General features: G+C 39.7%; 1 protein-coding gene across 3 annotated transcripts in view; it reads right to left on the bottom strand.

The window, feature by feature from the left end:
- KATNIP (katanin interacting protein) overlaps positions 1-13,442 on the bottom strand; it is a 136,136-nt gene that overhangs the window by 29,907 nt on the left and 92,787 nt on the right. For all 3 annotated transcript variants that reach the window (XM_067551201.1, XM_067551203.1, XM_067551202.1), the window contains 5 exons: positions 11,620-11,695; positions 7,214-7,391; positions 4,257-4,422; positions 616-773; positions 51-115 (listed from right to left, as the gene is read on the bottom strand). In XM_067551201.1, the coding sequence (XP_067407302.1) occupies positions 51-115; positions 616-773; positions 4,257-4,422; positions 7,214-7,391; positions 11,620-11,695 (643 nt within the window). The remainder of the gene's footprint in view (positions 1-50; positions 116-615; positions 774-4,256; positions 4,423-7,213; positions 7,392-11,619; positions 11,696-13,442) is intronic.

The raw sequence follows: 13,442 nt of genomic DNA, 5'->3' as shown, positions 1-13,442 counted from the left end.
CAGAATACTATACATAATAATACAAGTGAGAAAATGATAGGGAAGGATACAACCACATGGCATCAATGGTGCTTCATAGTCCATACTAGCTTGTTCCATCCCCTTTGAATCAGCTCTGCCAAAATACACAAGAAAAATAACAAAATCCTGACATATTTAGTAAAGAGCCGATTTACCCCCCCCCCCCGTTTCCCCCTCAACCCAGTGAATTTGGAGAATTTATCCTTCGTCTTTCAGCACTGGAATTCTTTTGAGAAACTGTAGGAAGAAGGGGGGCCTGATTTTTCACAGGTGAGTGCACAACTCCACATCTAATTTGTACACACATTTGCTACAATTGTGCACACAAACCAGTTATTTCTTCATGCTAATTGCCCGTTGTGCATCTACCTGGCCACTTGCACATACAATCTTGGTAAACACATGTGAAGATTAGGCCGACAACTGAGTGCACATTTAAAAGCATGTAATTTTTAAAAAGTATGCCCAAAATACTTGATATTTTTATCCATGCACTTCATAATGCTCCTGCCTCAAGGAGACCCATCCAAACAGACTACAACGGGTAGGTAAGAGAATATGTAAGGTTTAGATAGTAAGAACGTTCTACTTTACCTCCCATATGGTCTGATAATCTGTTGGGGCTGCAAATAGTCAACAAAGAGAATTTCTTGAGCAAAGTCAAAGTGACAGTTGCCTGGTCCCTTGCGGATAAGAAAGCCCTCTGGTGGGGAGATGCAATGTCCATCCAGTGAGACATGGACAATCTTAGCCTATGAAAGAACACCTTATTTTAAAACATATAGATCTAATACAAACATGTTAATTTCACTGACTAAAACAACTTGATTATTAAAAATACTGTTTTATATTGTACTTATCTCCCTTTTGACAAATTCATTGTAATCTGAATTCTTACAAAAAAGATGTAAAATACACATAGTTCACTAATGCACAAGGAGTGTAAAACAAAATGTCATGGAGATAAAAATTCCCAGGAACAATGAGAGTGCTCACATTCAGGGCTTACCCTCTGATATGCTAATTTTAATTCCTAGTAAAATTCTATGAATAAAAGCTTCATTTAAAATGGACTGAGGTGGATTAAGAGTGACAGTCCCCCAACATAAAATCTAAAAAGCAAGGAAGTAAGTTATGGGACACTGCTATGATCACTATTGAGCCTGTTGAATGTATATAGGCTCCAGACAGAAGTGCTTAATTTTTAAAGTAAAAGATTTTATTTTAATAAAGGTAAATATCATGTTTTTCTACATTGTTGTTACAATGCTATTTAAAGTTAGTAAATTTGGTTTTACTAGCATCAGCAAAATATTAACTAACAGCAACTTAAGCAACTGTTTCACCTGTAATAAGACAGGACATTTGATTAACTGCAAAATTAAGAGGAAGAGAGTTTAGCTTTGTGCTCTGGAATGCAAGGTTGAATGTCTGAAGAGTGATTGTCTTCAGTTCCACTTTTTTGTCAGAGCTGCAGTTCTTTTAGTAACTTTTAAACCAGTTTGGGGCTTGGGTTTGCACGAGGGGATGTCATACCTACTAACCTTACTTTTCAACTTGTCAACTTTTGCTATGGTATGTGAGAATATTGATGGAACAGGGATGCTTGCAGTGAGAGGAAAGAGCACAGAATGCAGGGAAATAACACATTTGGATTCTTGGTATTTGCCTTCTAGTTTTAGCCTTTGATGTCATATTTCCTGGCTCATCTCAGCAACTAAGAGTGTTAGAAATGTCCTTTAAAAAAATGTATAGCTCATATTCAGATGTATTCACATGACTCCAGGGACTGGGGCCTTAAGAAACACACCAAATATCATACAAAGCGCAAGAAAATTGTGAGAGTTGGCAGCACTGCAGCATGTAAACTCTCTCTCCGGGGAGCTCCTTCCACTGCTCTCTAACAGAGCCAAGGATTGTGGCACACAGATTATCTCCCCACAGTTTCCTAGCCAAAGCATAGATGCAGCCAACTTTTCTGGGAGCAGTCTGAAGCTGTGGCCACACTGGAAACAAAAGAGCCAAGAGCTAGCCATCTTGAGTTGATACAGACTTACATTCAGATGGCAAGCAGCACTCTTAGGTGTACTACATTTCAGCTGAATCAGGCTCCCAATTTGGAGAGGAGAGAGAGAACCCCATTAAAATATACTTTAGCCTAAGAGAAGAGGCACTGATCTGGGAGCCAAGAGACCCTGAACTGAAATCTCACCTATTTTACTCACTGCTGCTTATATTTGTGTGCATTTTACACCCCTTATCACTGAGCAATACCTTGAACATCTGTCGTGTATCATATATCCCATTTTACAAATCAAGTAGCAGAGGTGCACAAATTAATTCTAGCATAGCTGGGAATAGAATCCAGCTCAGTAATTTGACAGAATTTAGTCTCAACGACACTGCCAAACCAATGTGAATGGTTATCCTGTCTATCACCACTAGACAACCTCACCCCAGAGCTAGGACTAGAACCAGTATGAATTACAGCTGATTAACAAATAGTTACTTAACCCACTGGTAACAGGTACATGTCACTTCCCCCTCTAGTGGCTGCTCCACAGAGAGGACAACAATTATTCCTGTACTTCAGGTGCTAGAAAGTTGGGCTGGGAATGTGATGGTCTGTGGTTCAAACTGTGCTGTGACCCTCACGTGGTTCCCTGATTGCGGCACAGTAGACGTCCTGATTTTCCAAACATTACCAAAAAAAGGTTATTTAATTCACACAGTGATAAAATATTCTTAGACAAGTTTTAATTTGCCAATTAAGATGAATGTTGTATACAACAAAAAACGGGTGTTCCACATTTGGGTCATGTTTCACACATTTTGATAGCTTATGTCACACAGTGGACATTTGATGGCTGAGAAATTTGACAGCAAAATTTTTAATTAAATGGGGGCTATTTTTCTGAGGGTAGCCTGTGCCTTCAGCCCTGTTGGAAACATTGGGAAATAGTGGCAGTTTTATTGCGCTCACCCCACTCTTCAGAGCAAATTCTATGGTATCTGAGTGCCTGGCTGTAGATAACAGATTTCTTGGTGAGTCTGGGGTGGTTGCTGGACCTGTGGAGGTAATGGTGGTGATCTGTGGGTTTCTTGTGCATAGACATTTGTATAGTTCCACTGTTGAAGCTGATCATGGTGTCCAAGAAGTTGATGCTGTGTGGCAGTGTTCTAGAGAGAGTTTGATGGATGGGTGGTAATTGCTGAAGTTGTGGAGAAAATCTATGAGAGAATTTAGGTAATCTGTCCAGAGGATAAAAATATCACTGATGTATCTCAGTTATGTCATTGGTTTTGTGGCATATTTGTATGTGATGTTTTCTTGTTTGAGGTGGTCCCTTCTGGAGAATGTATGTATGTATGTAATGATAAGATCACTGTGGAGAATTTGATTAGTTATTACTCCTAGATAAAGAATCACCCTCAGTGGAGGTATGTGGGGCTGTCTAGCTTCTCAGCTATTATATGTAGGGAATAGGCTCGATACCCCATTAGAGGTCCCTGCAAATCCTAATAATTTTCTATCAGTTCTCAGTTCTTGGAATTAACTAAAATGACTCCATAGGGCTTATGTTCACTGCCATTAGCAGTAGATTATACACACTGTCCATCCTTATAGAATGGATGGGAATTGTAAGACCTGTTTGACATGCCTGGGCCTGAAGTTTTAAATGTAATAAAATCCCACAACAACTGAGGCATCTTTTAGAAAGAAATTCCTGTTGGCATTTTATATAGTGACAAAATAAATAAAAGGAGAAGAAAAATTACCTCCAGGTAAAAAAACACATGGGAACCCATGCCTCACAAACTGTTATCAGTATCTTTCCAAGTTAGATTTTCTATGAAAGAAGTCCCATGCTATAGAACCTCAATGCTTTAGGAGCTAATGCCATAAGGAAGGTGTCCATGCTGTGTCCTCTCCCCACCTAGTATTTAGACCTGCTAGTTTATTATTTTCAATGACTTTGGCACCATGTGCTACTGTGTGTCTCAAAGAAAATCAGGCCCTGTGAATTTTTTTGAACTATCTCTGGCTTTTTTTCTATATTTGCTGTTTGTGAAGCAAGACAGCAACCCATTAAACCTGCCATAAAACTCAGAGTCAGATCATTTAGAAGGATTTATGCTATTACATTAAAGCAACTACATTCATTTATCAAAGCACATATTTTCTAATAGGTGTTTGAACATTTCTGCTGGCAGTGCCACTTTGTTTCACTCACCCCTCTATAGGTGTCCTCTGGAGATTTATTATAGTTCCAAAAGCGAAGCCCTGCAATATTTTCAGCTTTATCAAAATGGATTGTGATCATATGATCTTCCCCATAAGTGAAAGGAATAAGCCACATATGGTTATCTTCAACAGTGATGTTAGTCCCATCTATTAACCTAGAAACACAAAAAATCCTTTAGTGATGGACTGGCAATTGTTATACTATGGGAAATAGCAAGAGAAAACAGTACACAGAAGGGACACAAAACTGATCACAAGAAAACATGTGCCTTATTTCTAGTCTGAATGTATGTAGCTTCAGCCTCCAGATATTAGATTTTATTTTTATTTTTTGTCTGAAAGATTAAAGGCCCTTTACACTATATCATCATGTAATTAAAGACAGTGAGTAAAATTTTTAAAACCATCTAAGTCACTTAGTTGAGAATTTTACCCAGTATCATAATGCATTCTTACAAGGAGACACATTAATTTTGAGTTAGATAACTTTAATTCTGGCATTTCCTACTTTGATTATTTGACTTCATGACTTAATATTCTTTTAACTTAGTTTTCTATATGTTCATATTTCACATATGTGAAAAAGTGGCTGGGGGAAGGGGGAGAGAGAGAATACATATGGAAAGAGATAGAGAATGCTATATACTCTGATATAAGAGGGTAAAAGGAGAAAGAAGGAAAAGAGAAAAGACACTGAGCAATAATGAGGTATGACTGCAGTAAGTGTAGGCATATCCATGCTAGGTTTTAGCTTGCTAAAAACTGCAGTGACACTGTGGTAGTATGAGTGGTGGCACGGGCTAGCTGCCCAGTACCCTGAGGATGTACGGGAGTGGCTAGCGTGTACCCGCCACCTGTGCTTCAATGGCTTCAATGCTATTTTTTAATGAGCTAGCTCAATCAAAACTAGCTGGGCATGCCTACCTATGCTGCAGTTACACCACCTGATTGCTGTGTAAATAAACTCTGAGACAATGCAGGAAAAGAGACTTAATGAATTATCGGAAAAAATAAAACAAGAGATGCAGTGAATGAATTGTTCCAGAAGGGTAGCCATGTTAGTCTGTATACAGCAAAAATAATGAGAGTCCTGTAGCACTTTAAAGACTAACAAATTTCTGCAGGCATAAGCTTCAATTTCAATACAATAACTTTTAATGTTCATAACTTTCAATGATCTCATCAGTTTACTTCACAGTTGGCTTTTGCTTAACTGGAACAACCCTAGAAAGTGAGGCACACTTAAATAAGGTGGTGACTTCAAAAGTAAAATAATATTTTGAACTTAATAGTAATTCCTTACAAAAATACATTAAGAACTTTAAGACTGCAAAAGTGAACCACTCAAAAATCAGGAAATGACAAAGTTAATGTTGCCCATGTAGTCTTAACTCTGCTCATGTGTGTACGCAGCATGCTACAAGCTTTAATTAAATGACTGGAGAGTATGATATCCAAGAGCCTCTGCAGTGTACATGTTGAATGATGCTCAGTGAAGGAAAAGGTGTGATAGATTTATTTTAAAATAACTTATTATGGCTGAAATGAAATAATATTATACTATTATCAAATAAATAATTTATGTTACTTTTTTTTTTTTTTTAAAACATTTGCTGCCAAATGAGTGCTGCCTGCCTGACTTCTGAGTGCTTAATTGTGCAACCATAACATTTTCTTTTCACAAGTTGTTTTAAGAGGATTTCTTAGGTTTGTTATTTTTAAAAATTTAAGATGTTATGTTTATCCTGTGCAAAATATTCACTTAAGGAAATGAAGTCTTGCATAAGTCGAACATATTTTATTCTATGAGGCAAGAACTCCAGAATTCTTGTCTCACTAAACATCCTCCTTGCCTCATTAAATATTTTACGCACTATGCATACAAGCTATTATTATTTATAATACAGTTACACCTAGATGGCCAATCAGTGATGGAAGCCCCATTCTGGTAGGTGCTGTTTGTACATGTGGTGAAAATGTGATCCTGTCCCAGGAGTACAATTATTTTTACAGAAAACTTTACTTTCTAGCCACATAACATTTTTCAAATGCATGAACCAATGCACATTGAATGAGGTGAAGCTCCCAGAAAAACTATTTGTGTGTGTGTGACATACAGTTTTCATACTGACATAACTCAGCTCATAACCCATATTCATTGGAAAACTGAAAGGTGTTTCTCCATAATGAAGACTATTTCCTTAACATAGTTCAAATGTTTACCTCTGCATTTTAGTGCACAGCTTTTTTGTTTTTATTTTTAAAGTAAGTGGGGTCACAAGATCCTATTTTTCCTCAAACTTTCCAAAAATGATTAATCCTTGTACTGAGATCAAGTCCGCAAAACTGTACAGTCCATTAGGTACAAGATTTGGAAATGTATAGATTAAATTAAAAAGTAATTCAAGCAATTTTGACTACAGCTCTTTCTAAGGCTCTTCTTGGAGGAAGGGTTTGTCCCACTTTTTAAGTGCAGTTCTACTTTGAAAATTAATTACAAAAGTATGGCACCCTTACTCAGCAAGAACTGCTTCCAGTGGTTTTGTCTACACTAGTAAATTCACAGTCATTATCCACCCTTGCTTCAATTCCTCTGGGGGGTAGCAAAGGCAAAGTTTTAGAGTAGCCAACAGTAAGAATGTCACCTCCTGAATCACAAACACCTCTTCTGTAGAACATGCCATCCATGTTCTAACACAGCCTCATCTAAGAGAGGTCATACCTAAAGATGTTAGAGCTGCAAGTTTACATTATTATAATAATATAGTGAGGATTAAACAATTCTATCATTTTATAAATGTAAATTATATCTATTTATAGTAAGTTCTCATTCATGACCTCAAAAATTTAAGACTAATGAGAATATTGAGAAGATGGTCACTAAAGCAGCACACAGAGGACGAAACACTGCAGCTGATAAGAGTTTTCAGTTGTTTTCTTACTTACTTGTCTAATGTCCTGGAATCTTCCATGTACTCTGCAAGATCATTTAAATCTTGTGGTGAAGCAGAAATCTGATCCATAGTAATTGGTAAAGCCTGACCATCCTTTCCTACTAATTCGAGTCCAGTCAGTCCAAGGTAATGTGAATCTCCCCAGGACAAGGTGAAATTTAGCTGAAGGCCTAAAAATAAGAACAAACACACAAATATTTATCAGTCAGTAGCAGAAGGCGCTAAAATAAATGATCCTAAAGCACATACTAGCAGAACAGTTTTATTAATCCAAACCTCCATAATCAGCATGCAACAAGAAGGAAGCATCTCCTTTCATTTTTTCCAGGTGCAGCTAGAAAAGTGCAAAATGCCAGAATGCAAATATACACTAACTGGAGATAGCAGTGAATCTAAGGAATTCAGATTAGCCTGTTATCCACAAAGATGCAGGGGTATCAAAAAGTTTGGGAGAAGGCATGCAAATGTAAACTCAATGTCTGCAAATGCACCCCCATCAAGTCCATTCAAACTGCTGCGAAGAACATCTTCCTGGCTGATCGCTCTATATACACAGAGGCTGAATGGGCTGTATTTCCATGCTCAAGGCTAGTTGAATTTGGCTTTAGACTTTGCCTGTTGCACCTCCAAGTAGGTGTTGTGGCAGCAGCAGCACTTCCACCAGCAGCAGAAAGAGGTTCAGCAGTGGAGGAAAAGGGAGGAGACCAAGGAAGACGAGGAGGACACTGATACTAAAGGATTGGTTCCTGAAACAGCCTCACATCATGCAATGCCATTTCTGGGCTTGGAAAACCAGTGTGGATTGGTGAGAAATTATTGTTCTGCAGATCTGGCATGATCAACAGTAGCAAGAAAATTTCAGGAGTGGGAAGGCAGCTTTTTTTGAGATCTGTACTGAACTAATCTCAGAGCAGTAGTGACAGCATAAAATTGGTGCCCCATAGCTGTGAAGACATGGGTCACCAATGCTGTCTGGAAACTGGCCACCCCCTAATGTTATCGATCTTTCCCAGTTTGACATGGAGAGATTGACTTCTGGGATCATCCAGGTAAGTGATGCCATGGAAAAGGTACACTAGGTTACAAAGCTTGGTAATGCTCAGGGAGTCATTGATGGCTTTGCACACTCGGGGTTCCCAAACTGTACTGGGGCAATTGATGGGCTAAGGTGCCTATTATTTGGCATCCTCTCCCCCACACACATGCACAGCAGGACGCAGAACTTATAAATAGAAAGAAATTTAGAAACAGAAAGGGTTATTTCTCCATGGTACTCCAATGGCTGGTTGACTGCCGTGGCAGGTTTACAGACATAAATGGAGGGTGGTCTGGCAGGGTCCATGATGCTAGGATCTTTTGGAATTCAGCTCTTTTTACCTTAATGAATAATGGACAGTTTCCCCAGGATCACTATGGACATTAATGAGGGAGAGGAGGTTCCAGTTAATTCTGGGAGACCTGGTTTATCCTCTGCTTCCCTGTTTAATGAAGCTATTCATAGGACGTTTTGAAAGAAGGAAGGAACAGTTCAACTATTACCTCACTAGTTGCAGAATGATCATGGACTATGCATTTGGCCATTTGAAAGGGAGGTGTGCTGTTTGTGGAACATGTTGGAAGCAGCAGAAAAAAAGTTCCGACGATTACAGCAGCATGTTGTATTTTGCACAATATCTGTAAGAGTAAGGGAGAAAGCCTTAACAATGGGTGGGAGGCTGAGGTGCACAGATTCACTCAGCAATGTGGGCAGCCACCAAGGCATACTATAGAAAATGGATACAGTTGGGGCACTATTATCGGAGATGCCTACTGCTCTTATTTTGAGTCTGAGGGCCTGAAAATGTGCTATGAATTATTTCAAGTTTAAGGAGTTCCTATGTTAAATGCCTTGACGACTCATTATGTATGCATTTTAATGGTTTTTATTATTATTATTTTATTTATCAGGGTGGGGGAAATGCTCAGGTAGCAGGTTCCACAGTCTCCCTGGTTTGTGAGGTTGTGTAATAGTGCAAAATCCTGTCCAGATCTTCAAAAAGTGGACAAGACACATATCTACTCCTGGTCCATTTTCTGTCATTCCTGATTTAAATGTAAGTTCTCCAGAGTGGTTTGCTATTTATCCTGCACTGGTCAGCGTTCTGGTTGTGGCCCTTCATGGTCATCTGTTAGCTATGTCCACAAATGGCCTTTATTGCAGTGATTGGCCACAACAGCCTCTTGCACTGATGCTTCTCCTTAGATGGCAATGGGATACAGGGTCTCTGCACCGCTCCAAGAGGCTGTGTGAGGCATGTTGTGTGGTTTCTGGAGTAATATTACATCAGTGCTAAGAGACTTGAATCCAGCAGCAAAAGGGCAAAATCTGGCCCTATGTCAGCTTTTAAACCGGAGAGGGGCATCCTGGCAACTTGACACCAGAGGAGGTGAAGGTAGACGGGCACAGACTGGTCAGTAACAGTTGCCCACAAAGCAGTGTGAGATAGCTGCTGGAGGACTGCCAAAGTAGTGTGTAATAGTATTGCAAATATAGACAAGTAGCTTTTCACATTCCACAGACTCGTAGGTTTACTAAAGAACTATCAGTAATATATAGCTACACAAGGTAAAATTCCAATGCATCAGACGGGATAAGTCCACCATAGTAAATATAAAAATATTTCTCATTTCATAAAGAACAATAAAGCCCACAAATAGTTGCCTTTCAGCAAGCCTGAAGAAGCACTAACACTCATGATACATTGTATAACAAACAGCAAGGCAGCCAAACTGTACAGTCCAATTACATATAACCTGCTATTACTAAATTACGGGATGCTGGGCTCATGCTGTGCATATTAGTAATTAACCTCAGTGTGGAGATGTCTTCAGAGCTTACAAGGATGCTAAAGGATAGTAGTTTCAATTGGCAAGCTCAAGAGTCTTGTCTCCTGAAGTACTGTGACAGAGGGGGCACTCCTTGGAAATGTTAACTCCAGTTTCATTTTCCTCTCCTTTTGCACAAGTGCTCATGGGGTGGGCTGCGGAAAGGCTGCTGGGGTGGCAAAAAGGGAGAATGCCTGTGGGAAGACAGGGATCTTTATCCAGGTACTGACTCAACCCTAGCTGTGAAGTTTTGACAGATGTAATTAGGTATGAGCCCTGACTGATGCAGTTGTACTGGCAAAAGCATCAGCGCAGATGCACTTATGCTGACAACACAGCACTTTCAGCAGTATAGCTCATTTCATTCTTGTAGGGGTGAAGGGGTATATAAACTGCATCCACGCTGGGAGCACTTTGCTAGTACACTACAGCGGAATTCCTATACCACTAAAGAACTCCTAGTGTAGACCTGGCCTGAGACATCCCACTAGTTTACACAGAAACTGATGGGGCAGAGCTAATTCAAATCAGTCTTCATTCGGGGATGAGTCAATTAATTTTTGCCATTTTTCTGGGTATTCTGTCTGGCCAGTCCTTCTGGGATTCGCCACCGGATGCATAGATGGTGCAGCCAGCAATGCAACGGTGATTGACAGGCGACGGTCAATAAACCAAGGGTGCGGTAATGGAACCCCTTGGGTGAAGAAAATGTCCCCAGAAAAGCAGATGAGCCAGAATCTTATTGGCCAGTGGTACCCATACTATTGGGACCACATCGATTTAGAAAAGGCGCAGCTGAGGACACGATAAGGCTCCACAATAAGGCACGATGCTTCCTTCAACTCGGAGTGGTGTCCTGGCTAGGTGTCCTGGCTGTAGCGGGCCTATATAATTGTCTCAACCTTTGTCTAGCCATTGGAGTTCTATAGTCCCTGCAGAGAGAGAACGTGGAGGGCCTATGGCAACACCTTCCTTCTTTGTTTTGCCCAGGCATACACATTGAAGATCTGTGCTCGATGGTCCCTCATCCTGGTGAGGAAGGACCCCGGCGTTGGCAGTGGCTCAGATGTTCAAGCAGCCCTATTTAGGGGTGGCCTGCTTGCCCCAATTTGGGGAAGGCCCTAGAAAAGGTGGGCTAAAAAAGCCTCTTTCAAGTGGACCTGTAACCACTGTGGGAAGGTCTGCCACACGCGCATTGGGCTCTTCTCCCACACTACTGCCAAGCACCATTGACTGAATGACTGTGTCATGTTTCCTTTCATCTGTCAAGATGTTGCATGGCCATACACAGAAAATGGGGTTAAATTCCAAGTGTTAGGGTATGCTAAATTCCATAATAAACAAAGTGTCAACCTATAAACACTTAATTACTCTTCTTTACTTCAATCCAACATTCATCAAGAGCCTGTATACAACTATACTGGAGAAAATCTCACATAATAATGTTCACAGATGATAAGGGTGAAAGAATGTGGTACGTAATCAGTTAGTATGTATATTACAAGAAAAAAGTGCAAAACACAGAGTACTTACATTGTCCAGTGTATACCCCTGGTACTTTAGGTGTAAACTCAGAAAGATAGTGTGACACAATCACTTGCTCTTGAACCTAAAAAGTAAACCAAGAAATGCAGTGGATATTCATATGTTGTACATAGTGTATAGGTGATACGGTGCTATTGATGTGCAAAGGGCTCTGTGCACAAGAAAGAAGAAAAGCCCCTGGACATCGAGTGTTTACAATCTTAATTTGACAGATAAAATGAGACATGACAACAGGCTGGGACAACAGGTAGGACATTCTATGAGAACAGAAAAAAAAAAGACAACTAAAGAAACGAGATAAACTATAATTTACAGAGAAATCTGATCACTTATGCTGCACTTATTTCACTTTTTTAACATGTCACTGTTGTACCTATGTATTATAAATGAACAAAAGATTCTCATTGTGATGAATTGCCATTTGGTCTCATTCTGATGAATTGCCAGAGTCCATTAATCCAGATAAACAAACTCTTTATGGACTTACTGTTTCCATATTGTGACAGAATATACCCATGTTCACACTCTACAGACTATTGTAATAATATTTGTATAAGGTAAGTCTTGTGAGATATCATTTAAAAATAAATAATTTGCTGATCAATAATATCATGACAAAATGCATGTAGCCTCATTATATGTTAATTTGCAAACATAAACTGAAACCCATGACTAAAAGTATGTTTTCCAGATAAATCTGGGGAGTAGCCAAAGCAGTTCCTCAGAAACAAAAGGCAAGCTGATGCCTCAGACAGATGCAAACAAGGCTGATGGAACATTACCTGCTAAATGCCGATTCTTTGGCAGGAAAGGGGACAGGGCAAAAATCTACATTTTAGCAAAGAAAGAACATGGAGTTTCCTTCCACACAGAGTGCTTGTCATCTTGCTAGCAGCTAGTAATGCTTCTCAAAAGAGGGACGGGACTATAAAACAAAGGGGCAGGCAACCCAAGACACCCCCTCTCTCTTCCTGCCCATTGCATTCACTGCACCCGAAGAGACAAAGGAAACAGCGGTTGGACTCTGGGGGAGGGGTCAGGACCTAAAGAGGTTGGTCACTAATATGCTGAAAACATGTGGTGAGGAAACTTTGATTTTAATCTAATATAGTTTGTTAAGTTAGGCACCAGTAAGTATTTTATCTTTATTTTTCTTCTGACCACTTCTGACTTTTATGGCTCAGTATTTGTACTCACTTAAAATCTCTCTCTTTGTAATTAATAAACTTGTTTTATTGTTTTATCTAATCATATGTGTTCAAGCTGAAGTGTCTGGATAACTCAATTTGGGGTAACAATTTGTGTGCATATTATTCCCTTGAAGGACTAATGGATTCAGTATATTTATTCTGTCCAGGAGGGAGCTTGGCAGTACAGGACATACATTTCCAGGGGAAAATCTGGGACTGGGAGTGTGTTGGGGTCACCCTATGGTAGGAGCCAAGGTCTGGCTGGCTGGTTGGCTGCAGCATACACAGACATAGCTGGGAGTGACTTACATGCTGAAGGCTGTTTGTGAGCAGTTCAGGTTGGGGGCTACAGCAGCAAGCCATTTTAAAGGACACCCCAGGTTAGAGGGCAGGAGTGACAGAGCTAGTCATTGGTTTGGACTGTATCCTGGTATGTCATACATATGTCTATATTTAATGACCTATTCAACCACAGATCAGAAACAGTTTTCTATTAGCTATATTTTCCTCCAAGAGCTCTTGGAAAACAGAAGTTACTAGATGGAGATGGTAAAATTGTCAATAATGATGCAGAAAAGGCAGAAGTTTTCCATAAACATTTCTGTTCTGTATTTGGAAAGA

Source organism: Emydura macquarii, unplaced genomic scaffold (genome assembly GCF_026122565.2).
Source record: "Emydura macquarii macquarii isolate MOO-44397 ecotype Brisbane River unplaced genomic scaffold, CSIRO-AGI_Emac_v2 contig_1348, whole genome shotgun sequence".
NCBI classification, from domain to species: domain Eukaryota; kingdom Metazoa; phylum Chordata; order Testudines; family Chelidae; genus Emydura; species Emydura macquarii.
This window is presented reverse-complemented; position numbering and strand designations above follow the sequence as displayed.